This window comes from Miscanthus floridulus, chromosome 14 (assembly GCF_019320115.1).
Source record: "Miscanthus floridulus cultivar M001 chromosome 14, ASM1932011v1, whole genome shotgun sequence".
NCBI lineage: Eukaryota > Viridiplantae > Streptophyta > Magnoliopsida > Poales > Poaceae > Miscanthus > Miscanthus floridulus.
In genome coordinates, this window is record NC_089593.1 from 20,130,117 (window position 1) to 20,151,374 (window position 21,258).

The 21,258-nt window shown below is 44.7% G+C and overlaps 1 protein-coding gene and 1 pseudogene across 1 annotated transcript; both read left to right on the plus strand.

Moving 5' to 3' along the window:
* Positions 1 to 6,723: 6,723 nt before the first annotated feature.
* On the plus strand, positions 6,724 to 8,428 carry LOC136503147 (probable monogalactosyldiacylglycerol synthase 3, chloroplastic; annotated as a pseudogene).
* Positions 8,429 to 18,144: 9,716 nt separating this feature from the next.
* On the plus strand, positions 18,145 to 20,719 carry LOC136505905 (uncharacterized). Its single transcript, XM_066501031.1, has 3 exons — positions 18,145 to 18,546; positions 18,971 to 19,191; positions 19,917 to 20,719. Exons 1-3 carry the CDS (start codon positions 18,228 to 18,230, stop codon positions 20,502 to 20,504), a joined length of 1,128 nt encoding a protein of 375 aa, XP_066357128.1. The 5' UTR covers positions 18,145 to 18,227; the 3' UTR covers positions 20,505 to 20,719.
* Positions 20,720 to 21,258: the final 539 nt, after the last annotated feature.

The window sequence follows — 21,258 nt, forward strand, 5'->3', positions numbered from 1 at the left end:
GTCAACTTCAGTGGTGCTATAATAGCAGGAGCACGCTACAATAGGCTTGAGGTACTCTTGATCCAGAGCTCGATGATGTTACTGTCTGCAGTGAAGAGGGCTCTAAATGAAGCAAGATAAAGAAACTGATGCTTGGACAGACAGCTAGAGAAAATAATGGACATGCTCAGTTTGTCGAAGGGGTTATAACCGGTGCTGCAGGATCACGCCCTATTTTTCAGCACTACTTCGGCACTACTTTTCAGAGAAGGAACGATGTTTATCTGTCACAACAAATCAGCTTCAACAGTAGCAGCAGCAGCCAAATTCCAGCGAGCCCAACAGGGTCAGTGTCCTACAAGATTCCAACCACTTCAGCTTCAGGTTTATTTGTTGTACTAGTTCAACCAATGGGAAGACAAGGTCGAGATGAGAAGCCAATCGAGCCAATCAAGGTCATCTTCAACCTTAGCAACCTCTATTCTGTTGGATTCGTGCACAAGGAAGTGTTCTACCATTACAAGGATGCCAATGTGTCCTGTACTGCAGTCACCGAAGCTACTAAGAGATTCATAGTGAAGATACCAATGGATGGAGGCTATATGGGGAATGACTTAACAAATGTCAAAATTGGAATTGGTAGCCTCTGGCAGTCCCATGATACCCTAAGCAATGCTGAGCACAGGACCAGAAAAGAAGTAAGACATGCATTAATGAGTATATTTATTCCCATATCAGAGAGGCTTCGGTTCCTAGCTTGGCTTCATAGGTTATACGAGATCTACAACAACAATTTGGATGTTACTACTGATGATCCAGAGGACAACCCAGAGAAGAAGTACTTAGGAAATTTCACCAACTGGTCTACAATACCTAATGCCGTGGCCCGTGGTCAAGTCAACTTCAGTGGTGCTATAACAGCAGGAGCACGCTACAATAGGTTTGAGGTACTCTTGATCCAGAGCTTGATGCTATTACTGTCTACAGCGAAGAGGGCTCTAAATGTTGGCCACAGCCACAAGACAAGTTCTTGGCCCAAAAGATGGCTTGGCGTTTCGGCAGCATGCTAAACAAGATAAAGAAACTGATGCTTGAACATACAGCTAGAGAAAATAATGGACATGCTCAGTTTCTCAAAGGGGTTATAACCGGTGCTGCAGGATCACGCCCTGTTTTTCAGCAGTACTTCGGCACTACTTTTCAGAGAAGAAACAATGTTTATCTCTCACAACAAATCAGCTTCAACAGCAGCAGCAGTAGCCAAATTCCAGTGAGCCCAACAGGGTCAGTGTCCTACAAGATTCCAACCACTTCAGCTTCAGGTTTATTTGTTGTACTGGTTCAGCCAATGGGAAGACGAGGTCGAGATGAGAAGCCAATCGAGCCAATCAAGGTTATCTTTAGCCTTAGCAACCTCTATTCAGTTGGATTTGAGTACAAGGAAGTGTTCTACCATTACGAGGATGCCAACGTGTCCGGTATTGCAGTCACCGAAGCTACTAAGAGATTCATAGTGAAGATACCAATGGATGGAGGCTATATGGGGAATGACTTATCTAATGTCAGAATTGGAATTGGTGGCCTCTGGCAGTCCCATGATACCCTAAGCAATGCTGAGCACATGACCAGAAAAGAAGTAAGACATGCATTAATGAATATATTTATTCCCATATCAGAGGGGCTTCGGTTCCGGCTTTGCTTCGTAGGTTATACGAGATCTACAACAACAATTTGGATGTTACTACTGATGATCCATAGGACAACCCAGATAAGAAGTACTTAGGAAATTTCACCAACTAGTCTACAATACCTAATGCCATGGCCCGTGGTCAAGTCAACTTCAGTGGTGCTATAACAGCAGGAGCACGCTACAATAGGTTTGAGGTACTCTTGATCCAGAGCTCGATGCTGTTACTGTCTACAGTGAAGAGGGCTCTAAATGTTGGCCACAGCCACAAGACAAGTTCTTGGCCCAAAAGATGGCTTGGCGTTTCGGCAGCATGCTAAACAAGATAAAGAAACTGATGCTTGAACATACAGCTAGAGAAAATAATGGACATGCTCAGTTTCTCGAAGGGGTTATAACCGGTGCTGCAGGATCACGCCCTGTTTTTCAGCACTACTTCGGCACTACTTTTCAGAGAAGGAACAATGTTTATCTCTCACAACAAATCAGCTTCAACAGCAGCAGCAGCAGCCAAATTTCAGTGAGCCCAACAGGGTCAGTGTCCTACAAGATTCCAACCACTTCAGCTTTAGGTTTATTTGTTGTACTGGTTCAGCCAATGGGAAGACGATGTCGAGATGAGAAGCCAATCGAGCCAATCAAGGTTATGTTCAGCCTTAGCAACCTCTATTCAGTTGGATTCGAGTACAAGGAAGTGTTCTACCATTACGAGGATGCCAATGTGTCCGGTATTGCAGTCACCGAAGCTACTAAGAGATTCATAGTGAAGATACCAATGGATGGAGGCTATATGGGGAATGACTTATCAAATGTTAGAATTGGAATTGGTGGCCTCTAGCAGTCCTATGATACCCTAAGCAATGCTGAGCACATGACCAGAAAAGAAGTAAGACATGCATTAATGAGTATATTTATTCCCATATCAGAGGGGCTTCGGTTCCCAGCTTGGCTTCGTAGGTTATACGAGATCTACAACAACAATTTGGATGTTACTACTGGTGATCCATAGGACAACCCAGAGAAGAAGTACTCAGGAAATTTCACCAACTGGTCTACAATACTTAATGCCGTGGCCCATGGTCAAGTTAACTTCAGTGGTGCTATAATAGCAGGAGCATGCTACAATAGGTTTGAGGTACTCTTGATCCAGAGCTCGATGCTGTTACTGTCTGCAGTGAAGAGAGCTCTGAATGTTGGCCACAACCACAAGACAAGTTCTTGGCCCAAAAGAAGGCTCGGCGTTTCAGCAGCATACTAAGCAAGATAAAGAAACTGATGCTTGAACAGACAGCTAGAGAAAATAATGGACATGCTCAGTTTCTCGAAGGGGTTATAACCAGTGCTGCAGGATCACGTCCTGTTTTTTAGCACTACTTCGGCACTACTTTTCAAAGAAAGAACAATGTTTATCTCTCACAACAAATCAGCTTCAATAGCAGTAGCAGCAGCCAAATTCCAGCGAGCCCAACAGGGTCAGTGTCCTACAAGATTCCAACCACTTCAGCTTCAGGTTTATTTGTTGTACTGGTTCAACCAATGGGAAGATGAGGTCGAGATGAGAAGCCAATCGAGCCAATTAAGGTTATCTTCAACCTTAGCAACCTCTATTCAGTTGGATTCGTGTACAAGGAAGTGTTGTACCATTACGAGGATGCCAACGTGTCCTGTACTGCAGTCACCGAAGCTACTAAGAGATTCATAGTGAAGATACCAATGGATGGAGGCTATATGGGGAATGACTTATCAAATGTCAGAATTGGAATTGGTGGCCTTTGGTAGTCCCATGATACCCTAAGCAATGCTGAGCACAGGACCAGAATAGAAGTAAGACATGCATTAATGAGTATATTTATTCCCATATCAGAGGGGCTTCGGTTCCCAGCTTGGCTTCGTAGGTTATACGAGATCTACAACAACAATTTCGATGTTACACTGATGATCCAAAGGACAACCCAAAGAAGTACTCAGGAAATTTCACCAAGTGGTCCACAATACCTAATGCCGTGGCTCGTGGTCAAGTCAAGTTCAGTGGTGCTATAACGGCAGGAGCACGCTACAATAGGTTTGAGGTACTCTTGATCCAGAGCTCGATGTGGTTACTGTCTGCAGTGAAGAGGGCTTATGAAAAGAATGAAGAAGAAAAACAGGAAGCTTTAAGAAGGGAAAAAGAAAGATAATTAAAAGGAAAAAAAGAAAATCCTATGAGGTAGGCAGAGTGTTAAGATGTAAGGTAAGGCATACTCTTTAAGATATGAGGGTTAAGATGTAAGGTAAGGAATGCTCTTAAGATGTGAGGTAGTCTCATATGTAAGGTGCAGTTGATGTTGGAGCATATAATGTTCCATCGGTGAACTTTTGAGGGACCTTTTTTTTTTACCTGACATTTAACCGAAATGCCAGAAGCCCTGAACCTGAATGGGTGAAGTGAAAGCTTACATTTTGAATTCTTCGTGTGTATTTTTTTTGTGCAAGGAAAAGTGCTTTATATTATATGTGAAAGACCTCCAAATACAAGCAGAAGGCCGCCGCGGTGAAGCCGACTCCGCCGACGTGCGTCCATGGCCCGCCCTGGCTACCCTCGCCGTCTCCTGCGCCCAGTGCACGGCCTCGTGCACCATCTCCGCCGTGCCCTTGGTTTGGTCATTGTCCCTCTCCGCCGTGTCCGACGCCTGCTCCGCGATGCGACCGGCCTTGGTCCTGCGCCCTGCACTTGGCCATCCTCCCCTTCACGTGTCGCTCCTCCGCTGCGTGTGTTGTGTCCCTGATTTCCCTCCGGTCCTCTGGCGCGTTGTCGTACGCCTAATAAGAAACAGAACATGCGCGTGCGTGTCAACAATGTCTACCTCCGACAAACTCAAGCACTAATAAGGCACTAAGCAGTGTGCATACCTGAGACTGAGACTGAGACCGAGACGATCTTGGCGCAGCCTGCGATAGCAGAGACAACGGGTCCAGCTCGCCGGCTGCGGGCGCAGAGGAAGGATGCACGCCGCCGCCGTGGAAAGAGCCTGCTGTGCTTAACGACAGTGTTGCCGGTGAGCCTGGCGGCGCCCGCGACGCGACCGACCTCGACATAGGATAACCGGCGAGACCTTGTGTTGAGGTGACAGGTGATGGTCTACCTATCTATTGAGGATTAGGCTTCAGGATCATGAACTTGCACGGGGAGAAGAGGCAGCAAGTGACAGCACGTCCGGAGACACGTTGCGGTGCAAGCTCCGGAAAGAAGGCAAGTCCTGACCTGACGCGTGCGCAGTGCCAGCCCTAAGGGTAGGCCACGAGGTGCTTCGGCCAAGGGTCCAAGCGAAGGAGGGGCCCAAGCTCAGATATACAAACCCTCAGGTCCTATAGTCCATTAGGTATTAGCAAACTAATAAGAAGAGAGACATAGAACTAGCTAGACGGTCTAAAAAGACAACATTAACATTTCTTTCCTAGTTTCTTTTTCCCACGGCCCTCGGGTATAGAGGAAGCGAGGAGTCACGTTGCACACAATACACTTTGATCGTGAGTTCGGGACGTGCGTCTTACATGCGCGGAGCTGGCGAGCCACGCCGTCGCGAAGAGCTAGACTACAGGAGACACGGACACGGCGCACAATGACGGCGACCAGGCAGGGTTCCACGACGACGATATCTTGATTCTTTGCTTGTTATGAATTGCGATCACCGATTAGTTGTTTAGGCCCAAGGTATTTTTTTTCTTTTTATTTTTAATCCAAATTAATTATTTGTATAGTATTCCAGACTTCTAGTACTTTGTACCCATATAGTCATATTTTTCTTCTAATTTACATGTTAGAATTTTATAATGTTACCTAAGAAACATTTGTCATTGGTGAGAAAAGAAAACAAATATATTATTTTTTAATCTATATTATTCCTCGATAATTATCATATATCTACAAATATATTCATTAATTTATATTGTTCCTCGATAATTATCGGACATGTTAAATTAAAAATATATTATTGAATTTGCTTTCGTTTTGCAAGTAAAATTAGCGCTTATATATTATAATATTTTATACATGATCGGAATGGACCGTTACGACGAAATCGCCGGAGGGCCCTTGAAATTATAGGACCGGCGCTGCGCGTGCGGCGCTCTGGTGTGTGTTGCTGTCGCGCGGCAGGACAGCGGCGACAACGGATTCAGAGCTGATGACGCACTGGCCATTGGGGCCAGTCCGACGCCACGCCGTACGTGCTGGGAGAGATCCTCGGCCGCCCCACGAGGACATCGCCAAAAGTGCGAGACCACGCCGGTGCTACCAACCGCGGCAGGATGCCGATGACGACGTATACATCCGGCCGGCACATTGGTTGCATCTTACATGAGTGGGACGAGGAGTACGAGTCTTTCATCTCTCGCAATTAAAAAACTAAAGAGGGCTGTTTTGGTGCGACAAAAACTTCACCTCGCCTTCCTGCCCTCCCCCATACGATCATCCCTTTGCCTCACGGTGCGATCCCGCGATAGCCCACGTCCGCGCTTCCTCCCACGCATGACAGCCCAGGTTCGAAGCCTGCTAGCGCCGAAAAAACAAAAACGAAAAAAAAACAGAAATCGTCTCTTCTCCTTCGCGACACCAGAGGACACGCGACTTCCCTCACGCGGCTAGGGTTTCCGTCCGCCGCCCCGCGGCCAGTTGCGGCCAGCCGACGCTTCCCTTCGGCCGGCCACCGCAGAAGCTAGGCCGGTCGGCGGTCGCCCGCTGGCTGCCCGCCTAGACCCAGCCCGTAGGCCGGCCACCGCACGTATGCGCCCCTCGACTCTCCCTCCCTGGATTTTGTGAAGTCGAACATCTATCCACTAACTAACCAAAGAGCGTACATTGTACGCGCCTCTCGATTCTGCTGTTGTGCATCGTAAACTGATGCCATTAAATTAATTTTGAGGGTAGCTACATTGTTTTCACCATATTGTATAGGTTCTATGACGTTGTTCTTGGCAAGTGCCAGAGCAGGTACATTTTTATTTAATTTTTTTGTTAAAGTTATCATGTAGTTCCCCAATGCCATGGCCTGAATTGAGCTTTCGTTTCCTTTCTCGCTATGGCAAAAAGGTGGTTTCTTTATTGTGGGTTAAACTGTTAGCACCTAGCTAAACTATGGACCAATTTGAGTGCTGATTCTGCATAAACAAATTTTTGGATGAGTTGCCTATATGTTTCAGATGAATTGTTCTTTTTGTTAACTACAACTTCATACCAGGCTGGCTGCCTGCCTCAACCTGGCCCACAGGCCGGCCACCCAGGCTGGCGCCCGACGGCGGCACGGGTGGGAGTGGAGGAGTCCATTGGGCGGCAGCGGCGAGGGTGGGAATGGAGGAGTCCATTGGGCGGCGGCGGTAGCGCGGCGGGTCCAGGAGTTCGAGCGGGATCTGGTGTCTCTGGCGCTGATGGGGGGCGCCGTGCACACTGTGGTGGCGCCAATCGAGCGTGTCAAGCTGCTGCTGCACGCAGGACGGCAACGCCGCTCTGCTAGGCAAGGCTCACAGGTTCGTGGGTCAACATTTATCCTTGTGCAACATTTATCTTAACATATGTCCTTTCAGAATTGCCAATATTTCCTTTTATATAATTATTTTATTGTATTTTATATACCATGACCATGATCCACGTCTTATCTGTTGCATGATCTGTTGCTTATATCTTTTTTTCTGAATGCCTTGTTTATGGATGAAGGAAGGTGGAGGCTGGACTGAAGAAGTACAAGACAAACATCATAATTAGTGTCCACCCTGTCATGCAACTCATTTCTCAGTGGGTTCTCAAATGCCAAGGCCTACAGAATAGAGTAGTCTTTGTAACTGTGATCACAGACCTCAACACTTGCCACCCTACATGGTATATTCAGTTAATGATAAGGAAGACATATAGTAAAGCAATTTTTTCACTTGATCTGACAATTAGAAGAAAAAAACGTAGGTTCCATGCTAATGTGAACAGATGTTACTGCCCCTCAGAAGAAGTTGCCAAGCGGGCTACACTGGATGATCTACAACCTTCTCAAATCCGCATGTTCGATCGGTCTTCCGCGACCATTATTCTGCCTTGCAGTTCTTGTTAAAGTATTTAGTTCACCCTAAGTTTTTATATTTCTATTCCTGCTAATTTTAGTGTGAACCATACATGGTCTTTCAAAAGGTTGAGATATTCATTTTACAAGGTTTTGTCCTGTTGTGTTCAATGAATATGCTATATACCCCAAAAGTGTTACTGTTCAAGTTTCAAGAAAACAGAAAAATCTGTCTGCATTGATTTCTCTGAATACTATTCTGCTTGAATTGGATCCTGAGCTTGAATTGGTCCACTTATATGAGGACGATTTGAGGGAACTTGAATTGGATCCAGAGCTTCCTGCAGTGCTACTCATGGGAGGTTGAGGGCATGGGTCTTGTCTAGAAGACTGCCAGAGCCCTAGGAAAATCATTGTTTGACAAAGAGCTTGGAAAACCAATTGGGCAGCTTATTGTCATTTGTGGCCGGAACGAAACGCTAAGCTCCTCACTGCAGGCACTTGAATGGAAAATACCAATAAAGGTTTTATGCACAACTTGTTGTTTTAATTATTTTCTAAAGGATTCAAACCGATTCATCTGTAGAGCAGGATATTCTAAAAATAATTGTGTTGTATTGTTCAGTGCTTACCGGCTCTCACCTGTCAGTTCCTTTAGTTTTTGAGTAATTCGGGTTTGATTTTCTCCCAGGCATTTGTGAAAGAAGAGGGGAAAAGTGATACCATTAAGGAAGCTTAAACTTCGAGCGAATACAAAGCACATTGAGAAATGAACAATTGTGTGATCTTGGGGAGGCAAAGGTACGCTAATTTCTTTTAGTGTAGTTTTATTACAGATAAGAAATTGCATTTCAATCTGCATGAGCTGATGAAATGGAACAATTATTTTGGCCCTTTTTTGCTGCTCTGTCAATAGCCACATATTTTGTCGAAATCCAGGAGCACTGCTCAATCATATAAGAGTGTTTTTCATCAAAACAATTTTGATGGCATTTACTTCACCGAATGCAACCTTATTTTTGTTCCCTAATTAATTCTGAGCAAACTCAGATTTATGTAAATGTTATATCTCTTCTATCTGTTTTGTTTTATTTATAAATTTTACACAAATCAGTATACATTTATAATAATGTTCACTATACACAATAGGGAATATCTTTCTTATCGCTTGACGAGGATATTCGGGCAAGACAAAATATTGACATTTTTTGTGGCTCCCATTGCAACGTTTGGGCATTTACCAATATAAGCATAAGACTGAAGGTAATGGGTCAGTCTGAAACTGTCAGGGATGGTCACCAACTCATTAGGAGATTGGGCAGTAACTGATGAAACACTGTTGGCTTTGAATTTTTTGGTATTGGATGGGTTTATAAAATTTTCATATTTCTAAAAAGGTGTGGTTCATAAAGTTTTGTGATTGTATTAAAAATCAAGGAAAATTCCTATCTTATATCGTTCCATTAGCTATAAGTGACTTTGTGCGTGTTTTCACCTGTGGAATCACCTTGGCTGATGATGCTTGTGCTCCCCGCTCCCAAGCATGGGTAGCCTGGCTTATGAATCTCCAAGCTATTTTAGGCCTTTTATCATGAGCACTTTTGCCCTAATAAGTGGGGATGGACTTAGGCACTTCAAAACTAAGACGAAAAACATGGATACAGAGTATGAATAGCACTAACCATGCTTAGACAGCTGATACAATAATCCTTTATCAAGGTTAGGTTGCATGTCTTCCTCAAACTTTGACTACTTTGCTTTTCTCTTTTCTTGTTATCTTGGAGTATCTGCATGGGGTCGACTGTCAATGGTGCTTAATTCTGTGATATTGAGGACCAGAAATGTTTGGTACTACCACATATCTAACGGGTTGGGTTGACTGCACTTTTTTTTGTGCAATGAGACAAGCAGGAGCGGCATTTGAAGACTGATTTGAAGAGTGATGCCAACGAATGCTTGAAAGCTGTGTACAAGGACCAAAAGCCACCATAACACCATGCTGAAAGAAATTTTGAAATAGTTCTGGAGTTGGACATGGTTAATTTAAACAATTTTGTACACATTTAGTTATTAATTGAAAGTTTTCCATTACCTTGGTACCAGATAACTGAACTTTAGATGCTTTATTGCACTCTTAGTTCAGAAATGGCACTGTCATATGAGAAAAAACTTGTGAGCATGATGCTTTAGCAAAAGAACAACTAAAGCTGAATGGACATAGTGTCGACCTGTGCATCACCTCAATTGGCCATCGCTCTCTGCACCGCTTAGTTTCCCGTGTAGCTTGTAGACCGACTTCTTTATGGAAGACAACCAATGTCAGCAAGAGTGAAATGACAGTGATGATGGTGGAATGATAGTCTCATCATGTTCAAAGATTCATTTTTAGTAACAGTATAACACATGTTTAAATTAAAATTTCTATGATTTTATATTGCTCTCGGTGACTATTAATTTCATGAACTTTATTTTTTGATTAAATGTTACTTTAACGTCAATACTTAATTTCACAGTATTATTATCTTATCGTGCGATTCATATCTTTTTTAATAAAAATTTAGTTATTCCGTAGCAACGAACGGGCACGCTACCTGGTGGCGTAAGAAAAAAAAAATCAGACCGAAGCAATTCCGATTCCATTCCAATAGCTAATTAGGAATCTGCCGGCTGGGTTGAACGTTTCTCTTCCTGCCCCGCTCCGCTCTACTGTGTTAGGCAAATAGTAGTCTGTTCATGTAATAGATACACCCATTGAAATTTCGTGTTCCGATCGGTTTATTTACAGAAACAAAAGAGCATGCCAGGGCGTACTTCCAAGACATGCTCATATGTACAGAGCACAATTATGTCATTAATTTAATAATTTACATAGCAAGACTGCAAGAGCGTATTTTCAAGACATGCTCGTACGAACAGAGCACAACTACGACTTGAAAGGAACCCAATCCTAACACTGGTGGTAATTTTAAAAACGAACACCGTGATCTGACCATTGAACCTGCTTTCGTGCCATCAAGACTGGATGTTGCAATAAGAGCCTTCATTATATAAAGTTATAAACACATCAGCTTCCTTCAAGTTAAGTATATAGAAGCAAAAGAGGCAACCTTCTATGTTGGATTGTTGGTAGATGGCAGGTACAAATGGAAGGCATGTTTGTAGGCCAAGTTAAAAGCCTGGGCATGATAGGCTTTCAGATCTGCAAAATTGAACGTCTACAGCTGCAGTACTTGAGGAGAAAACTATATGTTTGCATAAATGTGACAGAATCGCTCGAAATAACACACCTTCAGAGCCGTTCGTCTTCCACCAGACACTAAGCACCCCGAAAACAAGCTACATCGGACGGATTCCGTTGAGCACACCCCAAGAGAGAACTCGAATAATCCACGTTTTTCCTCTAGGATCCTATAATGAGAACAAATTTACAATATTTAATCCATTTCATATAACATGAGTTCTTCGAAATACATTATTACAGTACTAAGTTCAGAGTGCAGAATTTAAACAGCGGAATTACAATAAACATCTAACGGTAGAATACAAGAATCTGTCTGTGCCCACCAGAAGAATCCTCCACACAGCAGCTACTCTTCAAGCTGCACCTGCGACAGGGGTAAATAAACCCTGACTACACAATATATTCACAAAACTTACCCGACTAGTGGAAATAACTTTCCGACTCCAAAGGATATGATAAGCTCTATGGTTTGTTGGGTTTTCTTTTTACGGAAAGCAATCCTAGTAGTGAATCCTTACGTATGTTTCTTATTAGCAATCATGATTAGTTCATTATCTAGCCATTCAATGTAAGCACATGTTCTACTTTAAAGCAAGAGTTGAGCAAACAAATCTATTTCACCATCTTTCATCTTCCAGTTCTTACTACGGTGCTAGACTGTAGACAAGTCGTACCGGATTACCCGACGATTCGTGAATCAATGTGCCCAGCTGGGTACCCCAAAACACACGCTCTGCTTGTACCCCAGGCATAAGCGGGACCAACCCATCACTCTTCTGTCAAGGGGTCTAGGTCCTCGTTCAAACTTGGACTCCAAGCCCCCACACCTGAGTCCCAGACTCAGTGTGGTGCTTAGACCTCCACCATCCCCGCCTCCAATCAGTCGGTCCAGAAAGAGCCGGAACCAATGACAAGAGAGCAATGAGCCTTCCCTTCTCCCATAAACAAGTATGTGCTCAGGATAATAAGTCTGTGACTTGACTAGAACCCAATGCAACGGCCGGTCCTTAACCAACACAAACAGGGAAAATAGTATAACCAAGCTATGCCCCGTTGAAAGGTCCTAATGGCTAGAGGGGGGTAATAGCCTATTAAAAATTTCTACAACAACACTTAACAAACCGGTTAGACAATTATGAGACGAAGCAAGCATTGCGCTAGCCTACTAAAATTGTAAGTCACCTACCACAATTCTAGTTTCTATAGTCTCTATCCACACAAAGGCTATGTCACTACACTAAGTTAGTGTGCTCTCAATGGCTAACTAAAGAGCTACACTAACCAAACTAACAAGCTCTCACAACTAGCTAAACTAAAGAGCTTGACAACTAGTTTGCGGTAATGTAAAGAGAGAGAGAGAGAGAGCAAGATAGTTATACCGTTGTGTCGAGGAATGAACCAATCAATCATAAGAATGAATACCAATGAAGACCAATCACCTCAAAATTAAATGATGACACAATGATTTTTTTACCGAGGTTCACTTGTTTGTCGGCAAGCTAGTCCTCGTTGTGGTGATTCACTCACTTAGAGGTTCACGCGGTAATTGGCATCACACACCAAACCTTCAATAGGGTGCCGCACAACCAACACAAGACGAGGACCACACAAGCCATGAGCAATTTACTATAGTACCTTTTGGCTCTCCGTCGGAGAAAGACCAAGAACCCCTCACAATCACCACGATCGGAGAAGGAGACAATCATCAACCTCCGCTCGACGATCCTCATTGCTCCAAGCTGTCTAGGTGGCGGCAACCACCAAAAGTAACAAGCGAATCCCGCAGCGAAACACGAACACCAAGTGTCTCTAGATGTAAACACTCAAGCAATGCACTTGGATTCACTTTCAATCTCACAAAGATGTTGAATCTATGATGGAGATAAGTGGGAGGACTTTGGCTAAGCTCACAAAGTTGCTATGTCAATGCAAAATGGCCAAGAGAGTGAGCTAGAGCCGGCAATGGGGCTTAAATAGAAGTCCTCATGAAATAGAGCCATTGTACCCCTTCACTGGGCACTGCTCGGGGTGACCGGACGCGTCGGTCAGATCGATCGGACGCAGGACCCTAGCGTCCGGTCGCGTGATGCACGCCACGTGTCCCCTGCTTCAAATGCTGATTGCCCGATCTCAACGGTCATCAATATATTTAAGTTGTGACCGGACGCGCTACTCGAAGTGACCGGATGCACCAACACCGGCGTCCAGTCGTTTCTAGTAAGGTACCACTCGCGAAAATTCATGACCGAATGCGTTCGGTTATGCCCGATCGGACTCACCCAGCATCCGGTCACTCACCGTCTCCTCTGTGCACCGCCACATCAGTGTACGTCAGCACTGACCGGACGCGGACCTTGAGCGTCCGATCATTTTTCGCACCAGTGTTCGGTCACAAGACCGAGACCGCGAGCTCACTGCTGTCACCGACCGGACGCAGGACCTAGCGTCCGGTCACTGCGTGACCAGCGTTTGATGCACTCTGTGAACCCTTGTCTTTTCTGTATAGGGCACCGGTGACACCGTTGGACTGTCCGCACTCTACGGGTGAACACTCTGCCGGTGAATTTTTGAACCATTGCTCAAATGTGCCAACCACCAAATCTATCACCTTATGCACATGTCTTAGCATATTTTCACAAATATTTTCAAGGGTGTTAGCACGCTACTAGATTCTAAATGCATATGCAATGAGTTAGAGCATCTAGTGGCACTTTGATAATCGCATTTTGATACGAGTTTCACCCCTCTTAATAGTACGGCTATCAATCCTAAATGTGATCGCACTCTCTAAGTGTCTCGATCACTAAACCAAAAAGCTCCTATCAATTTTACCTTTGCCTTGAGCTTTTGTTGTTCTCTTCTTTTCTAAGCCCAAGTACTTGATCATCACCATGGCATCACCATCATCATGTCATAATCTTTATTTGCTTCACCACTTAGAATGTGCTACCTATCTCATGATCACTTTGATAAACTAGGTTAGCACTTAGGGTTTCATTAATTCATTAAAACCAAACTAGAACTTTCACCCATTGGCCAACAGACACAACCTCTTACACCCACCAATACCCATACCATATCCCTGCCCGGTCTTCATTTTCCTTTTACCATTTTATCATAAGAGTGATAATAATAATCGCCTATTATGAGTAATAGCAGGTTACTCATGCTACCGAAAATCCTAAGCATAGCAGCTACTCGTACTTGTACTAGTAGGACTCATAGGACATATGTATTTATGCAGGTGGTTTCCATAAAATGCCTGTAACGTAAGTGCACATCACACATATATATATATTTAGTGCTTATTCAAAATAAGGGTTATGCGCCGGGGCTTACCTTGGGCAGACGGGTGGTTAGCTATGTCAGTCATGGTGGCTCCGAGGCTTCCTCCTATACGAAGACCTCCTCCTCGTACTCCTCAATCACCTCCTCGTATTCCTGCTCTCCAGCGGTCATGAACTCCACCAAAAGCGTTCTCTATATGTATACAATGATGATGCAACACTTAGCATTTTAGCAACAACAGCTCTTAAAATAACAATACATCTACCAAGCTACTAAGCTAACTCTAATGACTAAGATGCTAAGCTACCCATCCTTTCTACTAAACAGGTATGAAACATTCAAGTATTATCTTAGCAACCAAAAATGCATTTCTTACTTTATTTACGATTTCTTATATACTAAAATAAGGAGTACTTAGCTACCCTATTTATCAACCAATTCTAAGGCTACAAAAATTACAGTGAGCATATAATAATACAATGAACCTACTGTAAAAATTTTAGGGTTTTTGCTATCACCAATCTACCACAAAAATTCCTACAATTATTTAACCTAATCATATTAAGCACTCTCAAATGATTCAATAACCACTGGTATCAACAAATATATATATATGAACTAAATACACTAATAGGTAGAGCACAATTTTAGAAACCTAACAAAATTAGTTTTATAATTTTTGGACATCTATAGAATTTGCTATAATTTTCCAAAAATCAACTCAAAACTAAATTAGAAAACATTTGCTAATTCGCTGGAAAAAGAAAAACCAATTCTCGCGCAGTGCGCGCGCACGCGCGGCCCACGCGCGAGGCGGCCCGCGATGGGAGAGTCCCACGCGCGTCAGCGTTTTTGCAAAAGAGACCTTGCATTTCCCCCTATTCGCAACCAAGGACCAACACTATTTTACTTACTCACAGACCCTCTCACTTAACCCCCCGGCCATTCTCTAATTTACCCACGCGCACCCCGGCGGCTTAGTGCGCGGCGGCACGACGAGCGGTGGCCTAGCACAGCTACGCCGGCCACCTGGGGCTGCCACTAGCCCGACGGTCGGACCGGCCTCCATCCCCAGTTAAACCAGCTGCACCTAGCGGCAGCGCGGGGCGGCGGGAAGCGCTAGAGCCGGCCACGGTGATACGCGGCTGTCCGCGACGGTGGCGCGACCGCCCTGGTGAACTCAAGCATCAACGAACCCAGCTAGCTAGCGAGTGAGCATTAACAGGCTATCGTGCCTAACTGCGGTGACCGTTGGTGAAGAGAGTGGTGGAGAGGAGTTGGCCACGTGCAGTCGAGCCATGCGGCGGCGTACCGCGGCGGCACGATCACGTCAGTGGCGAGGTGGAGTTGGTAGTGGCTAAGCTAAGGCACGCATGATGAAGAGGAAGGCAAGGCACATCTACTGGCATGGGCAATTGGGTTCGGGTGGAGGGATGGGAGGTCTGCCCTCGGTCATGGCCGCGGCGCGGCCTTAACGGCGCACCGGCGGGAAGTCACCAAATTAGCGCTTGGTCGGGCCATCATCAAGGCGGTGAGGGGTTGGACGACGAGGAGACGTGAGGGCAGAGGTGCGGACTAGCCGAATTGAATAGAGGTGACCTATCTCTGGTGCACTCGTGGGCGCAAGGCGACGGCGGCGACAGAGAAATGGGAGGCAGAGCGAGGACGGTGAAATGCAGCCAGGGCTCTACTATGACACGCCTTGGCGGGACGTGGCCAGGGCTGTACTATGACACGCCTTGGCTCTACAGTGACCCAGTCTAGCCACTAGCGAACAAGCACGCACGTGTTCACGCCAGCCTGGCCCACGCGCCGCAGCACCATCAATGGCATGACAACGGCTGTTGCAACCACGTGCATGGAATCAAACCGGGCCAGGGCATAGAGCATTGCGACGCAGACACGAGCGTGGGAGTACGACGACAGTGGCAGTAGGCATGTCGTGATGCACGGTGGACCTAGCAGCATGGCAAGGTCGCGCGGCAGCGGCAACGGCCTCACACGGCAGCGCCCAAGACTATTCCCATGGCCCACAGCTAGCCCAGCGCGGCAAGACGCGGGCGCGCGCGAGGCGCACCGACATCGACCACTGATGCGCGGTGACCGCGTCCATGCGGGGAAAGCAAATCGGAAACGTGATGTGCGCGGCTTTTAAAGCTTCTACCGTGACCAAACCGTTACTCCTAAACATAAACGATCTTCACTACACTCAAGATGGTATGTGAGGCTACTTAATCAAGCTATAACACTACATCGCTCTTTAACCCAATTCCTCAAAAATAATTTGCTAAACATAGCAATGTCTAACTATCAACAGAATTGGAAATTTTTCTAAGTTTTGAGTTGAACTCTATTTCATATTGTATTTCTAAGCTATTGGAAATATTAGCTAGCAAGGGTATTTTTCAACAGCAAGTATTTCATCATCTTCTACAAAGTTCACACTCCAAACTTTATTTAAGCCACATATCTAAGTTCTATAGTAATTTTACTCAATAAAAATTGCTTTACAACCATACTTGATAATCGTACGAATCGTAGAGTAACTTTTCGTTTTGCATTCTTATTGATCGTTTTAGTTGAAATGCTTCACCTATTCATTTCATCACATGCATTACCCCATAAGTATGATGCTCATGACGTATTTTAGTAAATGATTTATAGTGTAACACCTCTAAACAATTTTTTTGGATGTCGAAGATGCCTTAATAATCGTATTTGATCTAAGTGCACACAATTCAAAGTTTGATTCGGGTTATATGACCGGCAATGTAGAGTAACTATAACAGAATATTTAGGAATATAAATTGAGTGACAAATAGAGTGTCTCTATTTATGGATATTGATCCCACCATTTCTCTGTAAAATCCCCATCATTCAAGACATATTAGCTTTATTGCAGCTCACATGTATATTTCCTAGCCTAGTATAAAAAAGCTAAGTGACTAATATATATTTTTACTTTCCGAAGTACCCTTGCACTCTTTGGCTCCTGTTCGCTTGGAGAAATTTTAGAGGAATCTGGATGAAAAATACTGTTCCGGATGAAATGTTGTGAGAGAGAAACACTGTTCCGGATGAAAAAAAGAAGTAGATCAAGCTGGATTTAAAGGCACGCGAACGGGGCCTCTATGTCCTGTATGTGATTTGGATTCACATCCCGTGTTTATATAAAGGCAAAATTTGCCTTTGGACACTGAAAGTGTCCTTCTTTTGCTGGCGGACACCGAAAATAGAGCGATTTGCTAGTAGGTACTTTTGTTGTTGCCAAATTTTTTAGAGGACACCAAACATATTAAAATATTCCGAGAACAGCGGTGAAATACCCTTTTTGGCCCTGCCTCTTTGTACTTCCTCTGTCCCTGTTCTTCTCCCACGCGGCTCGCCGACGTCGGTCGGACCTGCGCTCGGCGCGGCGAGGCCAGACGAGGGCAGTGTACGCGGGAGGACGAGGTGAGGTCGGGCGACGAGACTCGACGCGGCATGTGGGCGACTGCTCGTGGTGCGCCACGGCGCAGAGGACTGGGCGTGCGCAGCGATGGGCCGATGAGTGCCACTGTGCCAAGGAGCGAGCGGGAGAGCGCATTTCGCGAGCCGCGCGCGCGGCGGCGGCGCAGTGCTTGCGGCCCCGACGGCGCTGACGGCTGACCATAGTGCACGGGAGGGCCACCGGTGGAAAATCGACATGCGGTGGAAGAAACGGGCGTGCAAGCTCGCGGTGCAAGGATTCCCGAGTCGTAGTGCAAATAGCGATTAGAATCGGAGATAATCATAGCGTTTGGGTGGGATTCTCACTTATTTCCATCGAGAATCTGATTTTAAGCCTATCAAAACAGGCTATTGGGTGTTTCAAACGATGGATTCTACTCCATCGAAACAAAGGCCGTTGCACGGCGATATAGTGGGCCACATCACAAAACCTGCCCCACGGTTGATATATTCCGAGAGATCACATCACAACCCCAACCAGACTAGATTCCCCTTCGGCGGCGGCGGCGGCGGCCTATCCATGGCGGACGGTATCGTTAGCGCCGAGCATGGAGGGTCCATCTGGGGCTCCGGCTCCTCCACGCACGTGGTGGAGTCATATGAGGAGGAGGAGGAGGAGTGGGCAGGCTTGGAACCCTTCTTCTTCGACGTGGCGGAGGCGGTGGCGGACCATGAGAGGCGGATGCAGATTGAGCAGGAGGAGGCGCGCCTGGAGGATCTGCGCAAACAGAGGGAGCAGGCCTCTGATCGGATCCGTGATTACGATCCCAAGCAGGGCGGCCACTACATGACCCGCTACTTCTTCTACGACTTCAACGAATTCGACATCGACGAGGAGTGTAAGCCTATCCACCTCTCAATTCCCTTGTAATTTTGCTTTTGTATAAGCCGCCCAGGCAAAACCTATCACAATTCAAGTAATATAAATCCAGGTGGGGATCAATCCCCACGTCGAAAGCTTAAAAAAAAATCTCTTGTAATTTTGTCCTTTGCCTCCCGCGTCCATGAGGAACTATTAATTCATGCATCTCATCTCGGTAATAGTTTCAGTCGCTTGAGTTTAGAGAGGAGTTTCCCTTTATTAAGTAACCTTTGTCAGTTACCCTACACAGCATGTGCACTTACACTATAGGGATTCAATTGCAAACAAGCACTTCTTCAGAGTCTGATTTGCTGTCTGCAGGAAACCTTAACTTTTTTTTTCCTGAGCCTGATTTGCATTAAACCTAATTATGTTATTGTTTTTGTTTTCCTGCGCTGCAGCAAGCATTGGACCAATGAGATACACCAACAAGATCTACAAACTGGATGATTTTTGTCCTCTGTTTGATGCAGTAAATATTCTCTCCGTGAAGATAGCATCCTTGGATGTTAAATTTCCAATACATGTCTATGGCACTATCATTGCCAGAGATTCCCTTGATCGCCAGTGTGTTTATGTCTTCCGCCGCAGTAGAGATAATTGCCAAGTCATCAACTCTAAGGTACCGATACCATGCCTAGTTTAGTTATCCATCATTCTTAACATAGAGATTCTAGCATGCATTATGTGTTTGGAAAGATAAAAGTCAATACTAGCACGTTTATTGGCATTATAACTGCTAGTTGGATCAATAATCATTCAAAATCTAACAGTTGACACACACCCTTCTAGTTTTGGATCTGTATGGCGCTTAAAGCTGGAGTTTTGCATGTCATCAGTTGATCATCAATTATCAGTTCAGTTATTTATCGTGCCAGGTTGTTGATTTAAAATGCAAATATCTGAATGAAGGATATTCTTCGTTATAATTCTTGTTTAGACAAAATGGTCATTGTGTGGGTGAATATTTAAATTGTAGTTTCTAGTGGTGGATACAACTTCCTCTATTGTCTTAAGATAATTTGGCATGCATGGAATGATCACCATATAATAATGGCATATGATTCACGTATAGTATAGTAGTATGGAAAAAGAGCGACTCGAAGCTGATTTTGTTGATGAACTATTTATGGGTCTCTTTTTAGCATATCTCTTCTTAGAATGGGAAACCTAACCTTGTTTGTCATTTCGGTATCACACACAAGTTCTCTCGTATTATTATAATATATATGTGTGTAATGGTAACAGCTTCCTTCTGCTTCGTGGCTAATGTACTTCTGTTGCATTACTTTATATTGAAGGGAAATTATATGTGCCACTAAACTGTACTGTAAACTTTTTTTGTAGACCCAACCGCTGACCTTGGAGGGCCCAAAACGAGGACTCGTATTGTTAGATGATCTATTCATTGAGATCGATCTGAAGATAAAAGATGTTCGACAAAAGGGTGCTCAACGGGGTAGGGACAGAGAACTTAGTAAAGGGTTTGTAACGATCAAGGGCCTTAGTTGTCGGATCCTTGAGAAATCCCTTGTTGAAAGTAAATCTCTTGCTACGAGGCTCAGTACAGTTGAGGTGGGGTGTTCAGTTGTGAAAGACGGCCTTGAGGCTCTTGTTGCTATTGAAGTTTTACGTGGAGAGTTCAGTGGTAAAATCACTGCTTGCACTGTGCACATCCCGCATAGCCTCCTGCTTCATGATAGCAAACTTCGTGGTAAGAAGGTTGGCGGCGTTAAAGGAGTTATCCAACTTTTGCAGCCTGTCATAGCTGTCGGTAGGGGAGACATGCTGATAATTGTCATCCAGACTAGCGATGGCGTTTCTAAGCGCACCATCGAGTTTACTCGAAGGATCAGGAGCTCAGAGAAAGATGTTATCACTGTTGGTGTCACTAAGATGCGCGTTAAGGTTTCTTGGTCGGTAATGGACTGGTAAGCAGGTTTCTTGGTCGGTAATGGACTGGTAAGCGTGAGCTTAATTATGGATTGCCGTATATTGTTAAGCTCATAATACTATATGCGTGCTATATATTTGCCGTGCCAACTGCCAACTGTCTGGCCCAGATAAGAAGTAACAGTGTCTGTAACTACTGTTTGTGTAATGGGTCGTTATGCTGAACTATTGTTTATATAATGGGTCGTTATGTTGAACTGATGTCTATCGTGTTAGGCTTATATTATTGTTATATGTAGTACTCATGATAAGTAGTAATCATGATGACCACATATGCACTTGTGCTTAAGTTGCTAATCTATACTATAATACTGGGAATTGTTTGGTGTTGAATGTCATGCTTTTTTTTTGTTTTATTTATGCCTGCATTCCGAGACCACAGAATATGCTGCGTTTCAACAGAACCTAAGGCCGTCAAGAAGATTTATCTCTATCGGTACTGCTAAAATGACGAAAGAGGAATCGTTCACAATAGATTCAGCGTGCCTCTGTGACGCCTTCCGCTGTAATAAAAGAGGCTGAGTAATGTGGTTTTCTGGTAACAGTTATAAGTTTCAACTCTTAGGCCCTGTTTGGTTGAGCTGTGGCTGTGGGAAAAAGCTGCTGTGGGCTGTGAGCTGTGGAAAAGCTGTTGTGGGCTGTGAGCTGTAGAAAAGCTGAAAGCTGTTTGGTTAAACAAGTATAAAATATACCTTTTATCTTTATCTCTCTTGAAACAACTATGGAAGAGCTTTTT